This window comes from Xyrauchen texanus, chromosome 2 (genome assembly GCF_025860055.1).
Source record: "Xyrauchen texanus isolate HMW12.3.18 chromosome 2, RBS_HiC_50CHRs, whole genome shotgun sequence".
Lineage (NCBI taxonomy): Eukaryota > Metazoa > Chordata > Actinopteri > Cypriniformes > Catostomidae > Xyrauchen > Xyrauchen texanus.
In genome coordinates, this window is record NC_068277.1 from 49,358,265 (window position 1) to 49,377,208 (window position 18,944).

Consider the following 18,944-nt stretch of genomic DNA (forward strand, 5'->3'; position numbering starts at 1 on the left):
ATGGTGTGGGGGATGTTTTCTTGGCATACTTTAGGCCCCTTAGTGCCAACTGGGCATCGTTTAAATGCCACGGCCTACCTGAGCATTGTTTCTGACCATGTCCATCCCTTTATGGCCACCATGTACCCATCCTCTGATGGCTACTTCCAGCAGGATAATGCACCATGTCACAAAGCTCGAATCATTTCAAATTGGTTTATTGAACATGACAATGAGTTCACTGTACTAAAATGGCCCCCACAGTCACCAGATCTCAACCCAATAGAGCATCTTTGAGATGTGGTGGAACGGGAGCTTCGTGCCCTGGATGTGCAACCCACAAATCTCCATCAACTGCAAGATGCTATCCTATCAATATGGGCCAACATTTCTAAAGAATGCTTTCAGCACCTTGTTGAATCAATGCCACGTAGAATTAAGGCAGTTCTGAAGGCGAAAGGGGGTCAAACACAGTATTAGTATGGTGTTCCTAGTAATCCTTTAGGTCAGTGTATATCCCCAGGACGTTGTGTATAGGATCATTACTGTCTTGTAAAGCGTTATTTTGTACTGTATATTGTTTTATGCATGACTTATGACAGGACTACCAGCTAATGTAAAATTATTTAGTATCATGTTTCCTACCAAATTAATCCTTGTGTGATATCCTGCACAATGTTGTGTGTGTGTGTGTGTGTGTGTGTATATGTGTATATATATATATATATATATATATATATAATTTGGAGAGCATGCATTGTATGCTTGCTATATTAATCAGAGCATAAAGGGGCTTAAACTAACCCCAATCATGCAAATGAGTCAGCTTCCAAACAAAGGAACATTTCCCTCTTGGAAATTGCACCTTTCTCATTGGTCAAGCCAGACTCTAGAGGAGGGACCTCCAGCAGAAGTTAAAAGATACGACCCGCCTCTTACTCTCTCTCTTCCCCTAGCTCTTTCCCCTGTCCCTCTGCTGCTGGTCGTGCTGACCACGAGGTGGCAGGCCGACAGGCCTCAACACCTCAAGCCATGGGCAACTACCTCAACCATGGAGTCAATGAACACCATATTTCATCATAATTTCTTCATTCAAAGCGGAAGTAATTGGTTGCAACTTCAACACCATCGAATCGAGAAACCATCAAGTCTTTCTCCTGTGACTGCATCCGGGCGCTCTCTTAACAGCCAAGGCAATGCAATTATTGTACCAGTAACTAACTGAACATAGTTTAGTAGAAGAGGTAAACCCCTTTGTAACAAAAAGGTGCTTTTTTAAATTAAGAACTCGATGGTCCTCTCAGATGGTCAAAAATGACTCTTTTCATAACTGCATTTCCCCTATTCTGTTCTGTTTTCCCTTTCCCATGTATGAGTGATTTTGTGTGTGTATGTTTTTGTTTAGATTAGTTGTGTGTTCGTATTTTAGTTAAATAAACTTTTGTGTAAATATTTGCGAGTTGATTCTGGTCTGTTTGTAAATCAATGTAAATTTAACGATTCGATCTCAACTCTATGCTAAGAAAGAGTTATTTTTGTGTGGCCACAAAAATATCCTTTCTGAGAATTGATAGACAATCAATACTGAGTGTTCGCTGGATGAAAAGATAAATTGATTGTAATGTTAATTCAGCTACCTCAAGTTGATTCTATTAACCAATCCAAATGTTCATAATTAATTATAACAAGTTATGATTAATTATTCATGTTTCCCTTTTAAAGATATTTTGACTGTGGTATATTTTGATAAATAATCTCATCCCTGTTTCTAAAAGATTTCGCTTCAAAGCTATACCTATATGTGTAATTTTATTGTCAATAAGCCATGAGAATAATATTACTCCAATAAGAAAATTAATCACAATTCTCTTATTAAAGCTAATATCATACAGTAGAAATTGTGAGCTGATACAACAAGATGTTGTATTACAATTTTAATGGTGGACTGAAATTTTTTTTCACTCGGAAATATGTCACAATACAATTTCCATTTCATGGCGACTTACTTTGAAACCCTCATCCTTTTACTTTGGTGGAACAATCAAGGAAGATTGAGTATTTGTGTGTTCAAAATTTGGTGAATTGCTCAGCCGTTTCTTGTCTCAATGCATTTTATAAATGAACCAAAGTATTGAGCATCTACATCTGAGATGGAGTTTTTCTGACAGTGGAGCAACACTAATTCAGTGAAGGGCACTGCGCATGCAGACGACAGCATATATTTAATTATTTTAAGCTGCGTTCACACTGCCAGTGACTTCGTCGCTGCATGTTGCCAGTCACTGGCGGTTAGATCACTAGTAGTGTGTATGGAGAGTTTAAACGGCACTGTTTCTTTACAATTAATATTATTATTGAAATATTAGGATCACGTGAGCTCTACCATCTTCTGTTGTATTGGCTGTCGCTCCCGAAAGTCACTCTTCATTTGCCTAAAGTTAAACATTTCTCAACTTTGTTGCATCGCTGGATACGCCCACATTCGGTCGCCAATGGTTGCCGTCTCTTGTGTTGCCGGAAGTCGCCCGCTCTCGTTGAAAATGAATGAGATGTGGTCGTTTTGTAGCTGCGTGACGCTGGCAGTGTGAACGCAGCTTAACACAGCATTTTACGATTCACAAAGCTGTCCGATGTGTTTAAGAGACTTAAAATAAAATGCTTGAGTCATATGGACTACTTTAATGTTGCTTTCATGATTCTTTTGTGTCATGTTTGGAGCTTGATAGTAACGACCATGACTATTTCGAACAGGCTCGTTGGGCTGATTCCCGATCTGGTTAAATCTGCCAGTATAGGAACCGATACCGATCCAGGTATGGGATCGGTGCATCCCTAGTATGCAGGTCTATGGATTATTTTTTTTTTGAAAGTCTCCATTTCAGTGAAAGAAAATGTTCCAATGTGGATAAGAGGCATAAACTTGGCAAAATTAATTTGTTTTCAAACGAAAATGTATATGTATGTATGTGGCTGAAATATTTTCCCAGGAGAGATCTTGGATTCTGATTGGCCACAGTGTATAGTTGTTTAGAATCTGAGCTTGTTTACTATAGTAAGTGTTTTGTCCTTTTAGGGCTTCACATTGTGTACACTCAGGATGAAGTGGATGTGGTCCAGAATCTGATGTTTTACGTTGAAGCTGCGTACAAAGTGGCTGTAAGTTTGACACTATGTACACATTTTCTTCTCAAAACACAATGCAAGTTCATTTTAGTTTGTCTGTTAATTCACCTCAAAATAAAGATTCAGTCCTCACTCTCATATTATTTGAACCTCCTAACTCGACTTGCTTTCTTGTGTGGAACACAAAATGAAATAAAAAAGGAATGCATCAATCACCTTCACATTCTTTGTATGGAAAAAGGATGTAATGTATGTGAATGGTGACTGAGACTAACATTCCCCTAACGTGTCATTCGGTGTTCCATGGAAGAAAGTAAGTTTGAACAACTTGAGATTAAGTAAACAATGAAAGACTTAACAGTTTTGGTTGAACTATATACTATAGGTTATAAACTTGCCAACCACTACTAGGTACACCTACTTATTCATGCAATTTATCTAATCAGCCAATCATGTGACAACAGTGCAATGTTAATGTAAAGTCATGCAGATATGGGTCAGGAGCTTCAGTTAACCATCAGAATTGGGGAAAAATGTGATCTCACTGATTTCGAAAGCAGCATGGTTGTTAGTGCCAGATTGGCTAGAGTTAAGAGAAGTCAACGGAGAATGGCCAGACCACTTCGAGCTGACAGAGGAGATTCAAAATCTACGGTATCTCTAATAACCACTTTTTACAATTCTAGTTAGCAGAATATCATCTCAGAATGCACAACACATCGAGCTTTGAAGTCAAACAGCTGAAGACCCCATCCGGTTCCACTTCTGTCAGCCAAGGACAGAAAACGACTCGGTTACTAACGTAACCTCGGTTCCCTGAGAGGAGGGAACGAGTATTGCGTAAGTAGCTTATGCTATGGGAAAACTCAGTTTCTCGAGAAATATTAATAAGTCTTTATGTAAAACGCATTGCAGCTGCACAGCAGACAGCAATGAGCGAGGCAGCTCGGTCATTGGCTGTGCTGCGGCAACTTGTTCGAACCAATGACGGGGCGACTCTGAACTCGCGACCAATGAGCGCGCTTCACGCCCGCGCGCTCAGAGCCCGCCAAGATTAGCGTGGCTAAGGCTATATATTAGGCGCCCCGTCATGAGAGTTCTTTAGGTTCAATCGACTGAAGCGACTGACCAAGCACAAGCACGGCAGCTTACGCAATACTCGTTCCCTCCTCTCAGGGAACCGAGGTTACGTTAGTAACCGAGTCGTTCCCTCTCGAGAGGTCTCTCCTATTGCGTAAGTAGCTTACGCTATGGGAACACCATGCAAAACGCTGTGCGTGCTGACTTCGCTCTATAAAGCCAGAGGCGGATGCCTGAGCCTTAAAGCAAAGTGATTATCCAACAAGCCGGCCAACGGCGAGCTATATAATGGGAAAATACAGAGCGCCTTTGCCCCAAGGAGGTCCATGGTGGAGGCTCATTGTAAAAACACAAGCACATAACTTATGTACTGATTTTTCTATGTATTGATATGCATAAAAAATCCTCTAAGTCAGTCAGAGATGGACCTATAAGGTAGGAGATAATGCTCAGCATATACATACTCCAGTCCATTCTACAGTCAGGCTGATAGAATGTTGGAATGCAATGAGGGGACCTGTAGGTTATAAAACCTGATAAATGTCGAAGGCGAGGCCCAGCCTGCCGCCGCACAAATATCTTCAATGGGTATCCCACTCGACCACGCCCGCGAGGAGGCCATGCTCCTCGTAGAGTGAGCTCTGATGCCTAAGGGGCATTGAAGGCCCTTGGCTTCATAAGCCAGCGCTATAGCATCCACTATCCAGCGCGATATTCTTTGCTTTGAAACTGCGAGACCTTTAGTGCGGCCACCAAAGCATACAAATAATTGTTCCTTCTGTCTGAACGGGGCAGAACGTTCCAAATATACTCTGGGCGCCCTGACCGGGCAGAGTAAATTAGCGTCGCTGGGGACGATAGGCTGCCAGAGATATCACCTGTACTCTGAAGGGTGTGGAGAGCACTTTAGGAATATACCCGTGCTTTGGCCTAAGGACAACTCTGCAGTCGTTAGGTCCAAATTCCAGGCAAGCAGCTTGATGACAGCGCTGCAGGTCAGCCCACTCTCTTGATTGAGGCGAGCGCCAGCAAGAGCGCAGTTTTGAGCAAGAGCTGTTTAAGGTGCACGGTTCGGAGAGGTTCGAACGGGGCACTCTTGAGTGCGTCCAGGACCGTAGCCAGGTCCCAGATCGGCGGCGAGGGGGGTTCATCCTCCTAGCGCCTCTTAGGAAACGAATGATTAGGTTGTTTTTCCCTAATGAACGTCCTTTATCAGGATTGTGTGACGCCGCTATGGCAGCCACATAGACTTTGAGCGTGGAGGGTGTGCGGCCCGCCTCCAGCAGCTCTTGCAAAAAGGCGAGTACACTTGGTATCTCGCACGATATGGGGTTCAAGCTCTTGGTATCACACCAGTCACTGAACACTTTCCACTTTTGGGCATATAAGCGTCTCGTAGAGGGCGCGCTCGCGCCTCCCGTGATGGTTCTCAAAACTCCACTGGGGAGGTTCTCGGGAACCCGTTGAGGGGCCATGCATGAAGGGCCCACAGATCGGGGCGGGGATGATCATCCCGTTGGCCTGCCTGAGGAGGTCTAGCCTCAGCGGAATCGGCCATGGGGCAGATTGCATCATCTGCATCAGTTCTGGAAACCACATCTGGTTTTTCCAGAGAGGGGCTACCAGGAGCACTGCACATTTCACTTCCCTGATCCGACTGATGACCTGAGGTAGCATCGCGATCGGGGGAAAAGCATACAAGGGCCGGCTCTGCCAGACTTGGGCGGCAGCGTCCGTGCTCTTTGAGAAGAAAAGGGGCAGTGCGCATTTTCCCTGGAGGTGAAGAGGTCGACCTCCGCCTTGCCAAAGGTTTGCCATAACCACTGAACCGTCAGGGGTGGAGAGACCATTCTCCTGGGAGAACCTTGTCTCTGGACAGCATGTCCGCTCCCTGGTTCAGGACGCCTGGCACATGCGCTGCTCTCAGCGGCGTAAGTGGTGCTGTGACCATGAGATGAGCTCCTGGCCATAGAGTGCAGGGAGCTCGACCTGAGTCCACCCTGGCGATTTATATCACGATACTACCGTCATGTTGTCCGTTCGGACCAGGGCGTGTTACGTTTTCAGGTACGGAAGCAGGGCTCTGAGAGCCAAGGCGACCGCTTTCATTTCCAGACAGTTTATATGTAGGAGCTTTTCGGGTTTGACCAAAAGCCGGAGACAGGCCTGCCCTCGTAAAGGGCCCCCCATCCTATTTTGGAGGCATCTGTCGTGATCATTTTTCTCCGTGTGTTCACGCCCAGACTCACGCCGGTTCGATACCAGTCGACGGCTTTCCAGGGCGTCTGGGCTTTTATACAGCCGTGATTTGCTCTGATTAAAAAGTGGCCCGAGCGCCACGCGTGAGTGGGGACACGGCTCTTGAGCCAGCGTTGGAGAGGACGCATGTGCAACAATCCTAGCTGGAGTACAGCTGATGCCGAGGCCATGAGACCGAGTATCCTTTGAAATTGTTTGGCGAGCGTACCGGTCTGAATGATGTTGCAAGGCGTCGAATAGAGAGCGCGCTCTGATGAGAGGCGCCATCATCTGCACTGAGTCTAGCACTATTCCCAGAAAGGAGATATTCTGGCTGGGGATAGCACGCTCTTTGCAAAATTGATTCTCAGACCCAGGCATTCTAGATGGCTGATAATCCAAGATCTGTGCGTCGTTAACTGACTCTCTGATTGTGCTATGATTAGCCAATCGTCAAGGTAATTCAGTATTCGCACTCCCGCTGTCTCGGGGAAAGTGCTGCGTCCATACGTTTACGTGAATGTACGGGGGCCAATGATAGGCGAATGGTAGTACTGTGTACTGGTATGACTGTCCCTCAGCGAATCTCAGAAAAGGCCTGTGATGAGCGCTATCGAATGTGAATGTAAGTGTCTTTCAAATCCACTGATAGAAACCAATCCCGGGCGAACTTGCGCGAGGATATGTTTGGTCGTTAAAATTCTGAACGAGCTGAATCATTAAAGCTTTGTTCAGATGTCTGAGATCTAGGATGGGGCGGAGGCCACCGTCCTTTTCGGAGGAGAAAATAGCGGCTGTAAAAACCTGCCTGCGCTCATAGAGGGAGGAACAGTTTCTATAAGCCCTTCTCTATTAGTTTGAGCACCTCGGTGCGTAGAACATGTGACAAATCTCTCCTCACTTTCGTCTCGATCACCGCTGAAAAGCGGGGTGGTCTCTGGCGAATTGAAGCGAGTAACCGTGTTTTATTCAAAACCCATTTCGGCATGTCGGGATTTTTTCCCAGGCTTTTGCTCGCACAGATATGGGCTGAATGCTGGCTGGGAGCGTGTCGCAGTGGCGTATGGGCCCCACCGGCAAATTGCCTTGTGCTAACACTGAGCTTACAGCTGTCAGAGCGCTGGCAGCTGAGCAGCCTTGTTGAGTGCCGAGTGCAGGGGTGCGTGTGAGATTACAGGCACGCGAGCTATCTCCGAAATGCTCGCAGCATGAGCTGGAGAAATGTTTGAAACTGTATGGACAGTGTTTTCGGGTGGGGGTGCATACATCGTAATAGGCACGCGCCACTGTCATAAAGCTTCCTGCGCGTCGCATCTGTGATGCTTGCGGCATGAGACAGAGAACTGTTTGAAACTGTATGGGCAGTGCTTATGGGTGGGGGTGCATATACCGTAGTAGGCATGTGCGCCACTTTCATAAAGCCTCCCGCTCGCTGTATGCATAGCTGTTTTGGCTATGCATACAGTGTTTGTGTGTAGGGGTGCATGGAGGACAGCAGGCATGCGCGCTACCTTTATAATATTTCCCGCTTTTACTGGGGAAGTGTTTATAACTGTGGGAACAGTGCTTGCATGTAGTGGTGCATACATGACAATAGGAACACAATCTACATATATGGTGCATCCTGCTGGAGCTGGGGAAGTATTCGGCACTGTTTGGACAGTATTGATACGTGGGAATGCGCACTTTAGTGTGGACACGTGACCCCTTAGTGACACAGGCAGAAAATGACTCTTTTTGTGATTTCTGTGTGTTGCCGTTAAAACGGCGTTTGATTGCAGGTGAGCGAGTTCTGTAACTGGCCCATTGACTGCTGTACAGACATTTCCAGCCGCCTGTAAGGGGACTGGGTAATGTTTCACACGTTTTAGAGAGAGTGGTCCGGCTTTGCGAGACACGCACTCTCTCTTTTCTTCCTATTGCTAGGAAGACTTCACGAGGCTCGGGTTCAGCACGATCTTGGGCCGAGGACCCGTTGCTCAGGCGGCTTCGCTTCGGTTAGCGGAATGCGGCGGCGTCGGCGTCCGTTTCAGGTCTGCTCTTTGGCTGGGAGGCGGAGGCGCCGCCCTGGCTCGCTGCTGCTGCTGAGGCGGTCTCTGGCGGCTCTGAGGCGAGCTGGAGCGCTTGGGCAGGAAGTGGCGCATAGCCTGCGAATCCTTCCGAGCTTCAGTGAAGCGTTCAGCAAACTCTTTTACCGCCCGGTCCGAACAGGCGGCTTGGGCGATAGAGCGTCAAGAAATGGCGCCTTATCCGCATCCTTCATCTCTGTTAGCGTCAGCCACAGATGGCGCTCAAGGACAGTCAGGTTAGCCATGGCCCGGCCGATGGATTGGGCGGTGGCCTTTGTGGCTCGCAGGGCTACGTCAGTGGCGCTGCGCAGGTCCTGAAAGCCTCAGGTTCAGGTCCGACTCGTCCATGGTGCGGAGAAGTTTGGCCTGATAAACTTGTAGAACAGCCATGGAATGAGCGCTGACGCAGCTTGGCCGGCGCGGCGTATGCGTGCCGGCGAGAGCTGAGGTAGATCGGCAGGGCTTCGAGGGATGAGAAGCTTTGGCTTTCCATCCAGCGGTGGAGGGTGGGCACAGATGGTTGGCCACAGCCTCCTCGAGGCGAGGTTCCCTCGTAGCCTCTTTCTCTCGCGCCGTCCACCGAGGAGGCGAGGAAGAGAAAGAAGGCTTCAGGCGAGCAGAGTCGCGGGGCTTTCCATGACTTTGTGAGTTACGTCGTGAACTCGGGGAAGAAAGGGAGGGTCTCTGTCGGGGGCCTGCCGGCGCCCTGCAGGAACCACTCGTCCAGCCGGCTGCGGGCGGGTTCTTCGGAGAAGACCAGTCGAGCCCGAGGTCTTCCACGGCTTTGGACAGGATCGCGGACGATCTCAGAGTCCATGCTGGTGCCCGTGCTGCGTGTCCGCTAATGTCGACGGCGCGGGGTCGAAGGCGAGCCCGGCCAGTCGTCGGATGCAGCGTCAATAGAAAGGCTGTCATCCTTTTCACCGTCGTCCCCTGGCGCCCGAGCGAGACGAGACCCACCGCTCTGTTGGAGGGTGCTGGTCCGCCTGCGTGAAATGGACTGGCGGCGGGGAGATCTTGGGTAGTGGTGAAGCACGCGGGGACTGGCCCGGCGTGGCGTCACTGAATTCCACATGCTCTGGCAGCCTCTGTGAGCGGCACTTTTTCTTCTTGCGGCTCGAGCGGAGGAGGCGGCAGCACGGTGGAAGCAGGCTCGTTCTGCGGCGGCGGCAAAGCGGCAGCGCAGCTTCGGCGAGGCCCAGGAGTCACATTGGGGCATCCGCCCTGAATGAGAGCAGCTTCTGCGTGGTCAGGTCCCAGGCAGCGAGTGCAGATAGCGTGGCGGTCCCAGTCAGGAAGAGGGCCTCTGCACGAGGCGCAGGTTAAAGGCATTTGGAACAACGCCTCGAAAATTGCTCTTTACTTAAATCAAAAGCGTCGCAGAGGTGAACACTTGTAAGTAAAAAGGATATCAGTGATCTGCGCCGGATGGCGTAGCAGAAGGCTTCGAAGCGGCTGAAGGCGCCGGCGTCCTCTTAGCAGTCCTGCTGTAGGCTTGTCAACGGCGGCGAAAAGACTCCAACAATCCGGAGGATCCAGCGAAGAGAAGGTCTTCGCTGAAGGAGATTAAATCTAAAGAACTCTCATGATGGGAGCCTAATATATAGCCTTAGCCACGCTAATCTTGGCGGGCTCTGAGCCTGTGGCGTGAAGCGCTCATTGGTCGCGCGTTCAGAGTCGCCCCGTCATTGGTTCGAGCAAGTTGCCGCAGCACAGCCAATGACCGAGCTGCCTCGCTCATTGCTGTCTGCTGTGCAGCTGCAATGCATTTTACATAAAGACTTCAATATTTCTCGAGAACGGAGTTTTCCCATAGCGTAAGCTACTTACGCAATAGGAGAGACCTCTCGAGAGGGAACTGAGGCTGCAGTGGGCCTACCATCTGCGCACCTCAGCAGAAATCAAGATTCATCAGACCAGGCGATGTTTTTCCATTGTTTTACTGTATTGGTGAGCCTGTGCCCACTGCAGCCTTACTGTTCTTTGCTAACAGAAGTAAAATCTGACGTGGTCTTCTGCTGTCGTTGCCCATTCGCCTCAAGGTTGGACGTGTTGTGCATTCTGAGATGCTATTCTACTCATTACAATTGTACAGTGTGATTATTGAGTGAGTTAGTGTAGCCTTTTTGTCAGCTCAAACCAGTCTGGCCATTCTCTGTTGATCTCTCTCTATCTCTCTCTCTCTCTCTCTCTCTCATCAACAAGGCATTTCCATCTGCAGAACTGCCACTCACTGGAGGTTTTGTGAACATTTTGAGTAAACTCTAGAGACTGTTTGTTTGAAAATCCCAGGAGATCAGCAGTTACAGAAATACTTAAACCAGCTTGTCTGGCACCAGCAATCATGCCATGCTCCAAATCACTGAGATCGCATTTTCCCCCATTATGATGGTTGATATTAACTGAAGCTCCTGACCTGTATCTGCTGCCAAACAATTGGCTGATTAAATAATTGTATGAATAAGTAGGTGTACAGGTGTACCTAATAAAGTGGTCGGTGAGTGTATATCGGTACCTGATGTTTTTTTCCATGATTGTTCAGGATTATGGGATGTGGGAGAGAGGAGACAAAACCAATCAGGGGATCCCCGAGCTCAATGCTAGCTCCATCGGCATGGCTAAAGTGAGTCTGCCAAATCAAAGGAAAAAAATGGAAGTATATCAAATATCCTTATGTACAGTATGTCAGTCTCTCTCTCTCTCTCTCTCTCTCTCTCTCTCTCTCTCTCTCTCTCTCTCTCTCTCTCACACTCAAGTCAGTTACACATACTGCATCAATCCCCTGCTCTGTGCAGCTGAGAATTCTCAGACTGCCATGACAGGGGTTCACGCCTTGCTCTTGTGAAAACGCCCTATGAAGCTCTCTGATACACATGACCTAATGTAAACTCAGTATGGTCTCACTGGTATCAATGCTCCTTGCCCATTTTCCCTGCCAACATATGTCAAGTCTATTTGTTCCTCTTGTGACATTTAGCTTACAGAGGAATGTGCTGGATGTTCTTTCCCTGTCACAGAAGACTGAGTACCAGTCTAAGGATATAAAATTGTCCTTTTAAACTCATTTTGATTCGATGACAAAGACTTGACTGCAGTTTACTGACAATGGTGATCAAATCCTTATTAATCTAACAATTGAATTAGAAAAATGGGAAATGAAAATGTAATTCCTGCAACCCTGAATTATCTTAGGATTTGGTTTAGGAATTATCTGAAAAGTGTGTGTGTGTGTAAGGGGCGAGGGACACATTCTAAATTTGTGTTCAGTCTAGTGCTGATGCAACTGAAAACAGTCTTTTTCACCTACAACTGATTGTTATAATGGTTGTAATACCCCTGCTTGGTGATAAGTTATCTCCGGCTGAGTAGACTGTGCCTTATTTGTACTCTTTGGCCAGGATTTAGGTGCACACGGCACAGAATAAATATTTTCTTTATTATGAATTAAAAAAAATAAGATCCTTACTAGAACACAATAATTGCCCCTGAATAGACTCTTTGTAACTGCAGGCAGCACTTGAAGCCCTAGATGACTTGAATTTATTTGGGGCCAAAGGGGGGCCAGGTTCTGTGGTTCATGCCTTGGCAGATGACATCCAGCACTGTCAGGTAAAGCCATATAAGTACTAATGGTGTCCTATGCTATGCTTTTTATTTGGGGGTGGGGGGCTATTAGATTTTATGTACCAAATCTTGCAATGTCTCTACCACAATTTGTTATTCTCTGCATTTTCCTATTAGTCTGTTCTGAGCTCCATGTTGCCTAGAGCCTCAACATCTAAAGAGGTGGATGCTGGGCTGCTGTCCATCATTTCTTATCCAGCCTTTGCTGTGGAAGACATTGAGTTAGTAAACATTACTAAGGAGGAAATCATCTCTAAACTCCAGGTCAGAACTTTTATGCAACACTAGAAGGTTTTTAAACCTCAATCCTGTTGGTCTGTCCCACAAATTTGTGTTTCTGCTTGTGTTTCCTTTGCTTGTTTGTCATTTACAGGGAAGATATGGCTGTTGTCGTTTCCTAAGAGATGGCCACAAAACTCCTAAAGAGGTCGGTACATCCAATGCACATATATGAATATATGCACATACAATGCACATACAGTCAATTGACTCACTATGCAATGCTTCAATTACATTCGGGTCGCTTATTGTACTAGAAAAATACATTATTGTTAATATGAAAAATTATCGTAAGATTTTAAATATGTGGATATGTGACTGTTATATACAGTATTTAGGGGTTCAAGCACAGAGTGCTGAATCCGTATTGAAATTGTAGGGTTTCACTTGTATTATTATTCTCTGTTAAAACTGATCATGGAGGCCTAGAGACATAAAACTTGGTGGGAAATAGTACTATTGCTCAATAACCTAGTGCAAGGACTCGCCCCGATCGGCCTATTAGGGTTGCTATAACTAAGGCAAACACGTTTTGTGCCATAAAGGCCTTTGCACATGATGGCGCTAATCAAGAAGCAATTTTACCCTAGTATGGTAGATGGCTCAACACACCTTTGAGCTGGTCTGCTCTCAGCCCATCACCGGGTGAGAAGAAATAACCACTTGACAAATTTGCAAAACAAACAAGAAAAGAAAACTATTCTATAGAGAGCAGATTGAAAAAATTAACCGATTTCTCTACAAGTAGCACCAGTGATGACAAGTGTGTTGTTGATTTGATCAATGAGAAAGAAAACTATCGAGACACTTCACAAACTTCAGTTCATTGCTCGACTAGTTGACTGACAGTATTATCGTGTACTCGCAGTGTGAGGAGTGATCAGAAAAAATCAATTTCATTATCATTTGGAACATTATTAATGATATTCCACTGTCACGCATACTGTATATACTTATGTTAAGTGCATTTATTTAAAATCACTGCGTCATGCACATTCATAATGACTAATGTTTAAAACAAATGTTTGACTGTATCTTATTGCCATGTACATCTACTTGTGTTGTATTTGCTCAAAACCCTGCATGTTACTAATTAAACGTGATTAAATTTTGTGTGCAAGTAATAAAACACAGATCTCACCCAACAAATCCATCTTCAGTCTGACCCATTATTAGATACTTTAATACTGCTAACGACAGACTAGGCTGTTAAAGTTTATTAAAAATAGCACAGCAATAGCTATTTTGTTTTTGGTATTTAAAGGCACATAGCAATAGTATTATTATCATTCATAATTGGCAAAGAAAACACTCAAGACCTATAACGTTGTTTATTAAAAAAGTGAAACAAAGCAAAGATGCCACAATATATATTATATTAGAGATACAAGAGAACTCATGTAAGATTAAATGCAAAGGCCAAACAATGCATCAATATGGAATACATTATGATAATAATCCACATAAGATAATTTTTAAATGGGATTTAAGGCAGTGATGCAGCAATATCATTTACATGTTAAGAGAACCCATATGATAAAAGGCATTTGATGCAAATGAACTACACATTCTCACTGCTGGTTCAGGAATTCTTCCTCGAGTTACTTCAGCATTTGTTGGTGTTGGTGGTCAAAACAGCTTTCTGTATTTTAGTGCCACCAGTTGCTGTGGCTTCTGACATGTGTTCTAAAGCTTATATATAATTGGTTAGGGCTTTTCTTCGCCTGGCAAATTTTTTATTTTTATTTTACAAACCGTAAAAAAAGCTTCACTTTGTCGCCACGTGAGGAAACCATCGTTTTGATTAAAAATGTTGATCGTGTTGTGGCACAAATTTTCATTTAAAGGCCTTAACTCCTACACAGTTTGTCACAGACTCAAGTGCCTTATATCATTGGAATCCTTGGCTCAAGATAAGCATGTGGCCACTTTTACTTAAATGTTTGAAACTCTTGAACAGAATGAAATCATCTCACTTATGTGGTAGGTCAATCTGAGGACAAATTAAAACAATTGCAGACCCCTACCTCTTGGTGGCGCTATAACATGACAAATCAAAAATGTGGTTAATGGAAGGTTGGTCCAATCGACTTGAAAAAATGTTATGCAGTGCCACCAAGGTCAATGAGGACTGTGCATACAGTGCATCCGGAAAGTATTCACAGCGCTTCACTTTTTCCACATTTTGTTATGTTACAGCCTTATTCCAAAATGGATTCAATTCATTATTTTCCTCAATTCTACAAACAATACCCCATAATGACAACGTGAAAGAAGTTTGTTTTAAATCTTTGAAAATGTATTAAAAATAAAAAAAAAAAAAACTTTTATTTACATTAAGATAATCACTGTATCTTAAAAAACAAGGCCACCATCGACCAATCAAATTTTAGCAGCTATAAGACAGGGTTAAAAAAGACTGATTGGAATGAAATGTGGTAGGCCTATTTGTCTCTTGGCCCAAGAGGGCTGTACAAAATAAAAAAAAACTAAATAAAAAAAAAAAGGCAGCCAGAAGGCGTTATCGCATTTTACATAAGTGTAATAGTTGTATATACTCAAGTTTTTCACACAGACACAAGTTATTCATATCTTATGTTCGATTTCCTTGCTATGAACCGTTTTGCCTAAAGAACCATTGGTGTCAATCATTTCATTAAATATTTGAGATTATTTAAAAAACTACTTTTTCGAACTAGTCATAGGCCATATCATACAAAAATGCCATATCTCTGTGCTACCTAACCTGATGGTTCTGAAAATTAAGGTACATGTATTAGGTTCTAACAGACTGTCTAATTAATAATTAATATATGTTGCATATGTACTTATAGGCCCTTAAATGCTTGAACCCTGTTAATTGCAGCTTCCAGCTATATTCCTAGTTATGTCTGTAATTCATTGAATTGGCTATACTTTTTTATACATGATGTCTTTTTTCAATAGGACCCCAACAGGCTGTACTATGAATCTGCTGAGCTGAAGCTCTTTGAAAATATTGAATGCGAGTGGCCGCTTTTCTGGACCTACCTGATTCTGGACGGCATCTTTATCAACAGTCCCGAGCAGGTAAAAGAAAGTCAAATGCTTAGAATTTCTCAAGTCTTTCTCAAGTATGATTGAAATATGAAAATGTTGGTAAGCTTATGGTGGGCTAGAACATTAGTAGCACACAAACCATTGAGTGGCATTGAACTGATTGTTTCTTCTCCTCTACTACACATTTACTTCCATTTAAGATTCCTTCTCATCAAACTGATTTATCACAAGCTATTTTGTGTGCATGTGTTGTTTAAGTGGCAATTACCTACATTTGTGGCTAAGAATAAGGATTTAGTATACAATAAATAATGCAATACTGAGGTTCAATGGCAAGGGCTAATACAGATCCTAGAGTTAAAAACCTAGCATCAATACTATTGCAACAAAATTAATGTTACCTTTAGCTGAAGTTCCCTGTCTCTGTTCCATCAGGTGCAGGAGTATCGAGAAGCTCTTGAAGGTATCATGATCAAACAAAAAGATGGGATACGATTGCTGCCTGAACTTTATAGTGTTCCTCCTGATAAGGTCAGATTACTAACCAATGACTTTTTTATCTAAACAGTAGTGAAATGTCACTACATTCATTAAAAAAATGTTTTTTATGAAATTCAGATGTGATTTGCCTTTTTGTAGCTTAAATCTTTTGACATAGTATATATGTTTTTGCTTGTCTTTGGTGATTTTTTTTCTTCTCAATTTCAGGTGGATGAGGAGTATGTTAATCCTCATTCAGTAGAGAGGATCCCAATGGGAAAATGCCCTCTAAAGTGGGGCCAGTCACTCTATGTCCTTGGCAACCTATTGGCAGAGGTGAGAGGTCAAAGTTTGATTCATTCATGTGCACTGACACTCACTATTTCAGAGCTATAGTTCTTCTTTCAAAACTGTGTACCAAGTAGTGGAAAGTATATCAAAATTGCCTCGTTTTGAAATGCACTTTCATTTCCATTACAGGGTTTCCTGGCTCCTGGAGAGATAGACCCTCTAAACCGAAGGTTCTCTACCATCCCTAAACCTGATGTTGTTGTTCAAGGTATTTCTAGGCATTATTAATCTTTGTTGTATTTTTTTACTTGAGACAAATGGTGCTTCCCATGGTTGAAATTGTCTGTCAAAATTCAGTTGTCTTGTCCTGTGAAATGTTTTTGTATTTTGTTTGGTTTAGTGTCCATCCTTGCTGAGAATGAGGATATTAAGGCAATCCTGGTGAAGAATGGGATTGATGTGGAGACAGTAGCAGACATTCACCCTATCAGAGTGCAGCCATCTCGAGTTCTCAGCCACATTTATGCTAGACTAGGTAGGTAGCATTAGGCCATTGGGTAATGCTTACTAATCTATTAGGCTGAAACAATACAAAAAAATCGACCGATTTTTATGATGGTATTAGCAATTCTGTTCCACATACTGTTTTTCAAGGGCAAAACACAGGGCAGTATTGTGTCAGAAGTTGGAAAATTATAATTTTCTTAGTAGACGCAAGTGTCTATTGACTTATAATTACTTTAATTTATGTAATTAAGATGTGCATGTTTATTTTTCTCTCAGGGCGTAATGAAAGGCTGGGATTGACTGGCAGACCTTATCGTCGGATTGGTGTTTTGGGAACCTCCAAGCTCTACATCATCCGCAAAACCATCTTTACCTTCACACCTCAGGTTCTTCATAATGTGCTGATGTAGGCATGTTTGAGCTGTAGGCTGACATGGTCTACTACTTACCACCCAGCTGCAGTTAAAGAAATATCTGAGAGTTTTTGAGGCAGACATGAGCCCCAGAATGATGTTCACAGCTTTTAAAAAATCTCCTCAAAAGCTTTCCATTTTTTTCACCTTTTCTCCTTTCTTTTCCCTATTATCTGTCTCCACTTCTTTGGCTTTGCAATGTCCTTCCAGTTCATAGATCATCAGCAGTTCTATCTGGCCCTAGACAACAAGATGATAGTGGAAATGTTACGCACTGATCTCTCTTATCTGTCCTCGCATTGGAGGATGACAGGCCGCCCTACCGTCAGCTTTCCAATCTCCCAGACCATGCTTAGTGAGTGAAAACAGGGGCCTTTGATAAGCCAGGCTCATCTCAGATCACTACTTATTATTTGCCATAGCCATTTCCACATCTTTCAGTCTTATGAATTACTGTTTATTTTTGGAGTTTATAGTGAGACTGTCAAGTCAGATATTTGTGAAGCTCCAGAGACATAATTTTGGGGATGTTAAAATGTTTTACCATTTTCTCTCTAGATGAAGACCACACAGGCTTGGACCCTGCTGTTCTGGCTACTCTTAAGAAACTACAGGATGGGTACTTTGGAGGGGCAAGGTCAGACAATGAGGATGTACATTGGGGTTCAAAGAGTCCACTTGTGTAAACATGTCTATTTGAAGTTTTTCTTATTTAATACGTTTTTTTCATTACAAATTATATTGTTACCAAAACAATTGATGTGAAATGTTAAAAATGTACATTAATATCCCTTTGGTTTAATGAGCTGGCACGGATTTCACAAGTTGAGTAATCCCAGTATAATTTGAGAATGCATTCTACAGAGCATCTTGTGTGCTTCAATGGAAGCAAGGAAATCTGACCTTTCATACAAAGAAGATAACATGTCAGGGTCACATATATGCTTATTTAATTAGTGACCTAGAAATAGTCTGAAATCATAAACATTTTTATTAATTTAATATCAATGTTTCTTTGTTTTAACCATTTAAGCTCTGAGGATGTTTTAAAATATTTCCTGTTTCAGGGGCATACCCAAAATGAACAGCTTGTATCACAACAAGAAAAAAAAAAAGTCTGCGGTATAATTTGAAAGAAAACGTTAAAAAACATTTTTAACTATATGAATACATATCTGATCAATTCTGACGAAAAAAAATTTGACATGAAATATCTCAGGGTGTAAATTACGGAAGAGGATTAGGGCCAAGCAATAATAAAAAAAAAATAAAGCCATCTCGAGATTAAAGTCATTATAATGCGAGATTAAACTTGTTAAATTTCGAGAAAAAAGTCGAAATACAATCTTGAGAATAAACTCATTAAATATCGAGATTAAAGTCATTATAATGCGAGATTAAACTTGTTAAATTTCGAGAAAAAAGTCGAAATACAATCTTGAGAATAAACTCATTAAATATCGAGAATAAAGTCGTTGTGTTTCGAGAAAAAACTCATTAACTTTAATCTCGCATTATAATGACTTTATTCTCGATATTTAATGAGTTTATTCTCAAGATTGTATTTCGACTTTTTTCTTGAAATGTAACGAGTTTAATCTCGCATTATAATGACTTTAATCTCGAGATGGTTTTATTTTTTTATTATTGCTTGGCCCTAATCCTCTTCCGTAGTAAATAAGGTAGCTCTGAAAAGCTTTTGTTTTGTTAAATTTAATAAAATGTTGTGGTGGTACAACAAAGCAATACAAAGTTATAGGAATACCAAAATAATTGATCCTACTGTCCAAAAATGTCTCCAAATAAATAAAACCTAATAATT

General features: G+C 43.2%; 1 protein-coding gene across 4 annotated transcripts in view; it reads left to right on the forward strand.

The window, feature by feature from the left end:
• Nucleotides 1-18,944, forward strand: part of phka1a (phosphorylase kinase, alpha 1a (muscle)) — a 38,805-nt gene that overhangs the window by 6,723 nt on the left and 13,138 nt on the right. For all 4 annotated transcript variants that reach the window (XM_052146658.1, XM_052146648.1, XM_052146674.1 and 1 more), the window contains exons 6-18: nucleotides 3,053-3,135; nucleotides 11,032-11,112; nucleotides 12,000-12,098; nucleotides 12,231-12,377; nucleotides 12,487-12,540; nucleotides 15,339-15,461; nucleotides 15,867-15,962; nucleotides 16,140-16,247; nucleotides 16,392-16,470; nucleotides 16,603-16,737; nucleotides 16,986-17,095; nucleotides 17,333-17,477; nucleotides 17,681-17,759. In XM_052146658.1, the coding sequence (XP_052002618.1) occupies nucleotides 3,053-3,135; nucleotides 11,032-11,112; nucleotides 12,000-12,098; nucleotides 12,231-12,377; nucleotides 12,487-12,540; nucleotides 15,339-15,461; nucleotides 15,867-15,962; nucleotides 16,140-16,247; nucleotides 16,392-16,470; nucleotides 16,603-16,737; nucleotides 16,986-17,095; nucleotides 17,333-17,477; nucleotides 17,681-17,759 (1,339 nt within the window). The remainder of the gene's footprint in view (nucleotides 1-3,052; nucleotides 3,136-11,031; nucleotides 11,113-11,999; nucleotides 12,099-12,230; nucleotides 12,378-12,486; nucleotides 12,541-15,338; nucleotides 15,462-15,866; nucleotides 15,963-16,139; nucleotides 16,248-16,391; nucleotides 16,471-16,602; nucleotides 16,738-16,985; nucleotides 17,096-17,332; nucleotides 17,478-17,680; nucleotides 17,760-18,944) is intronic.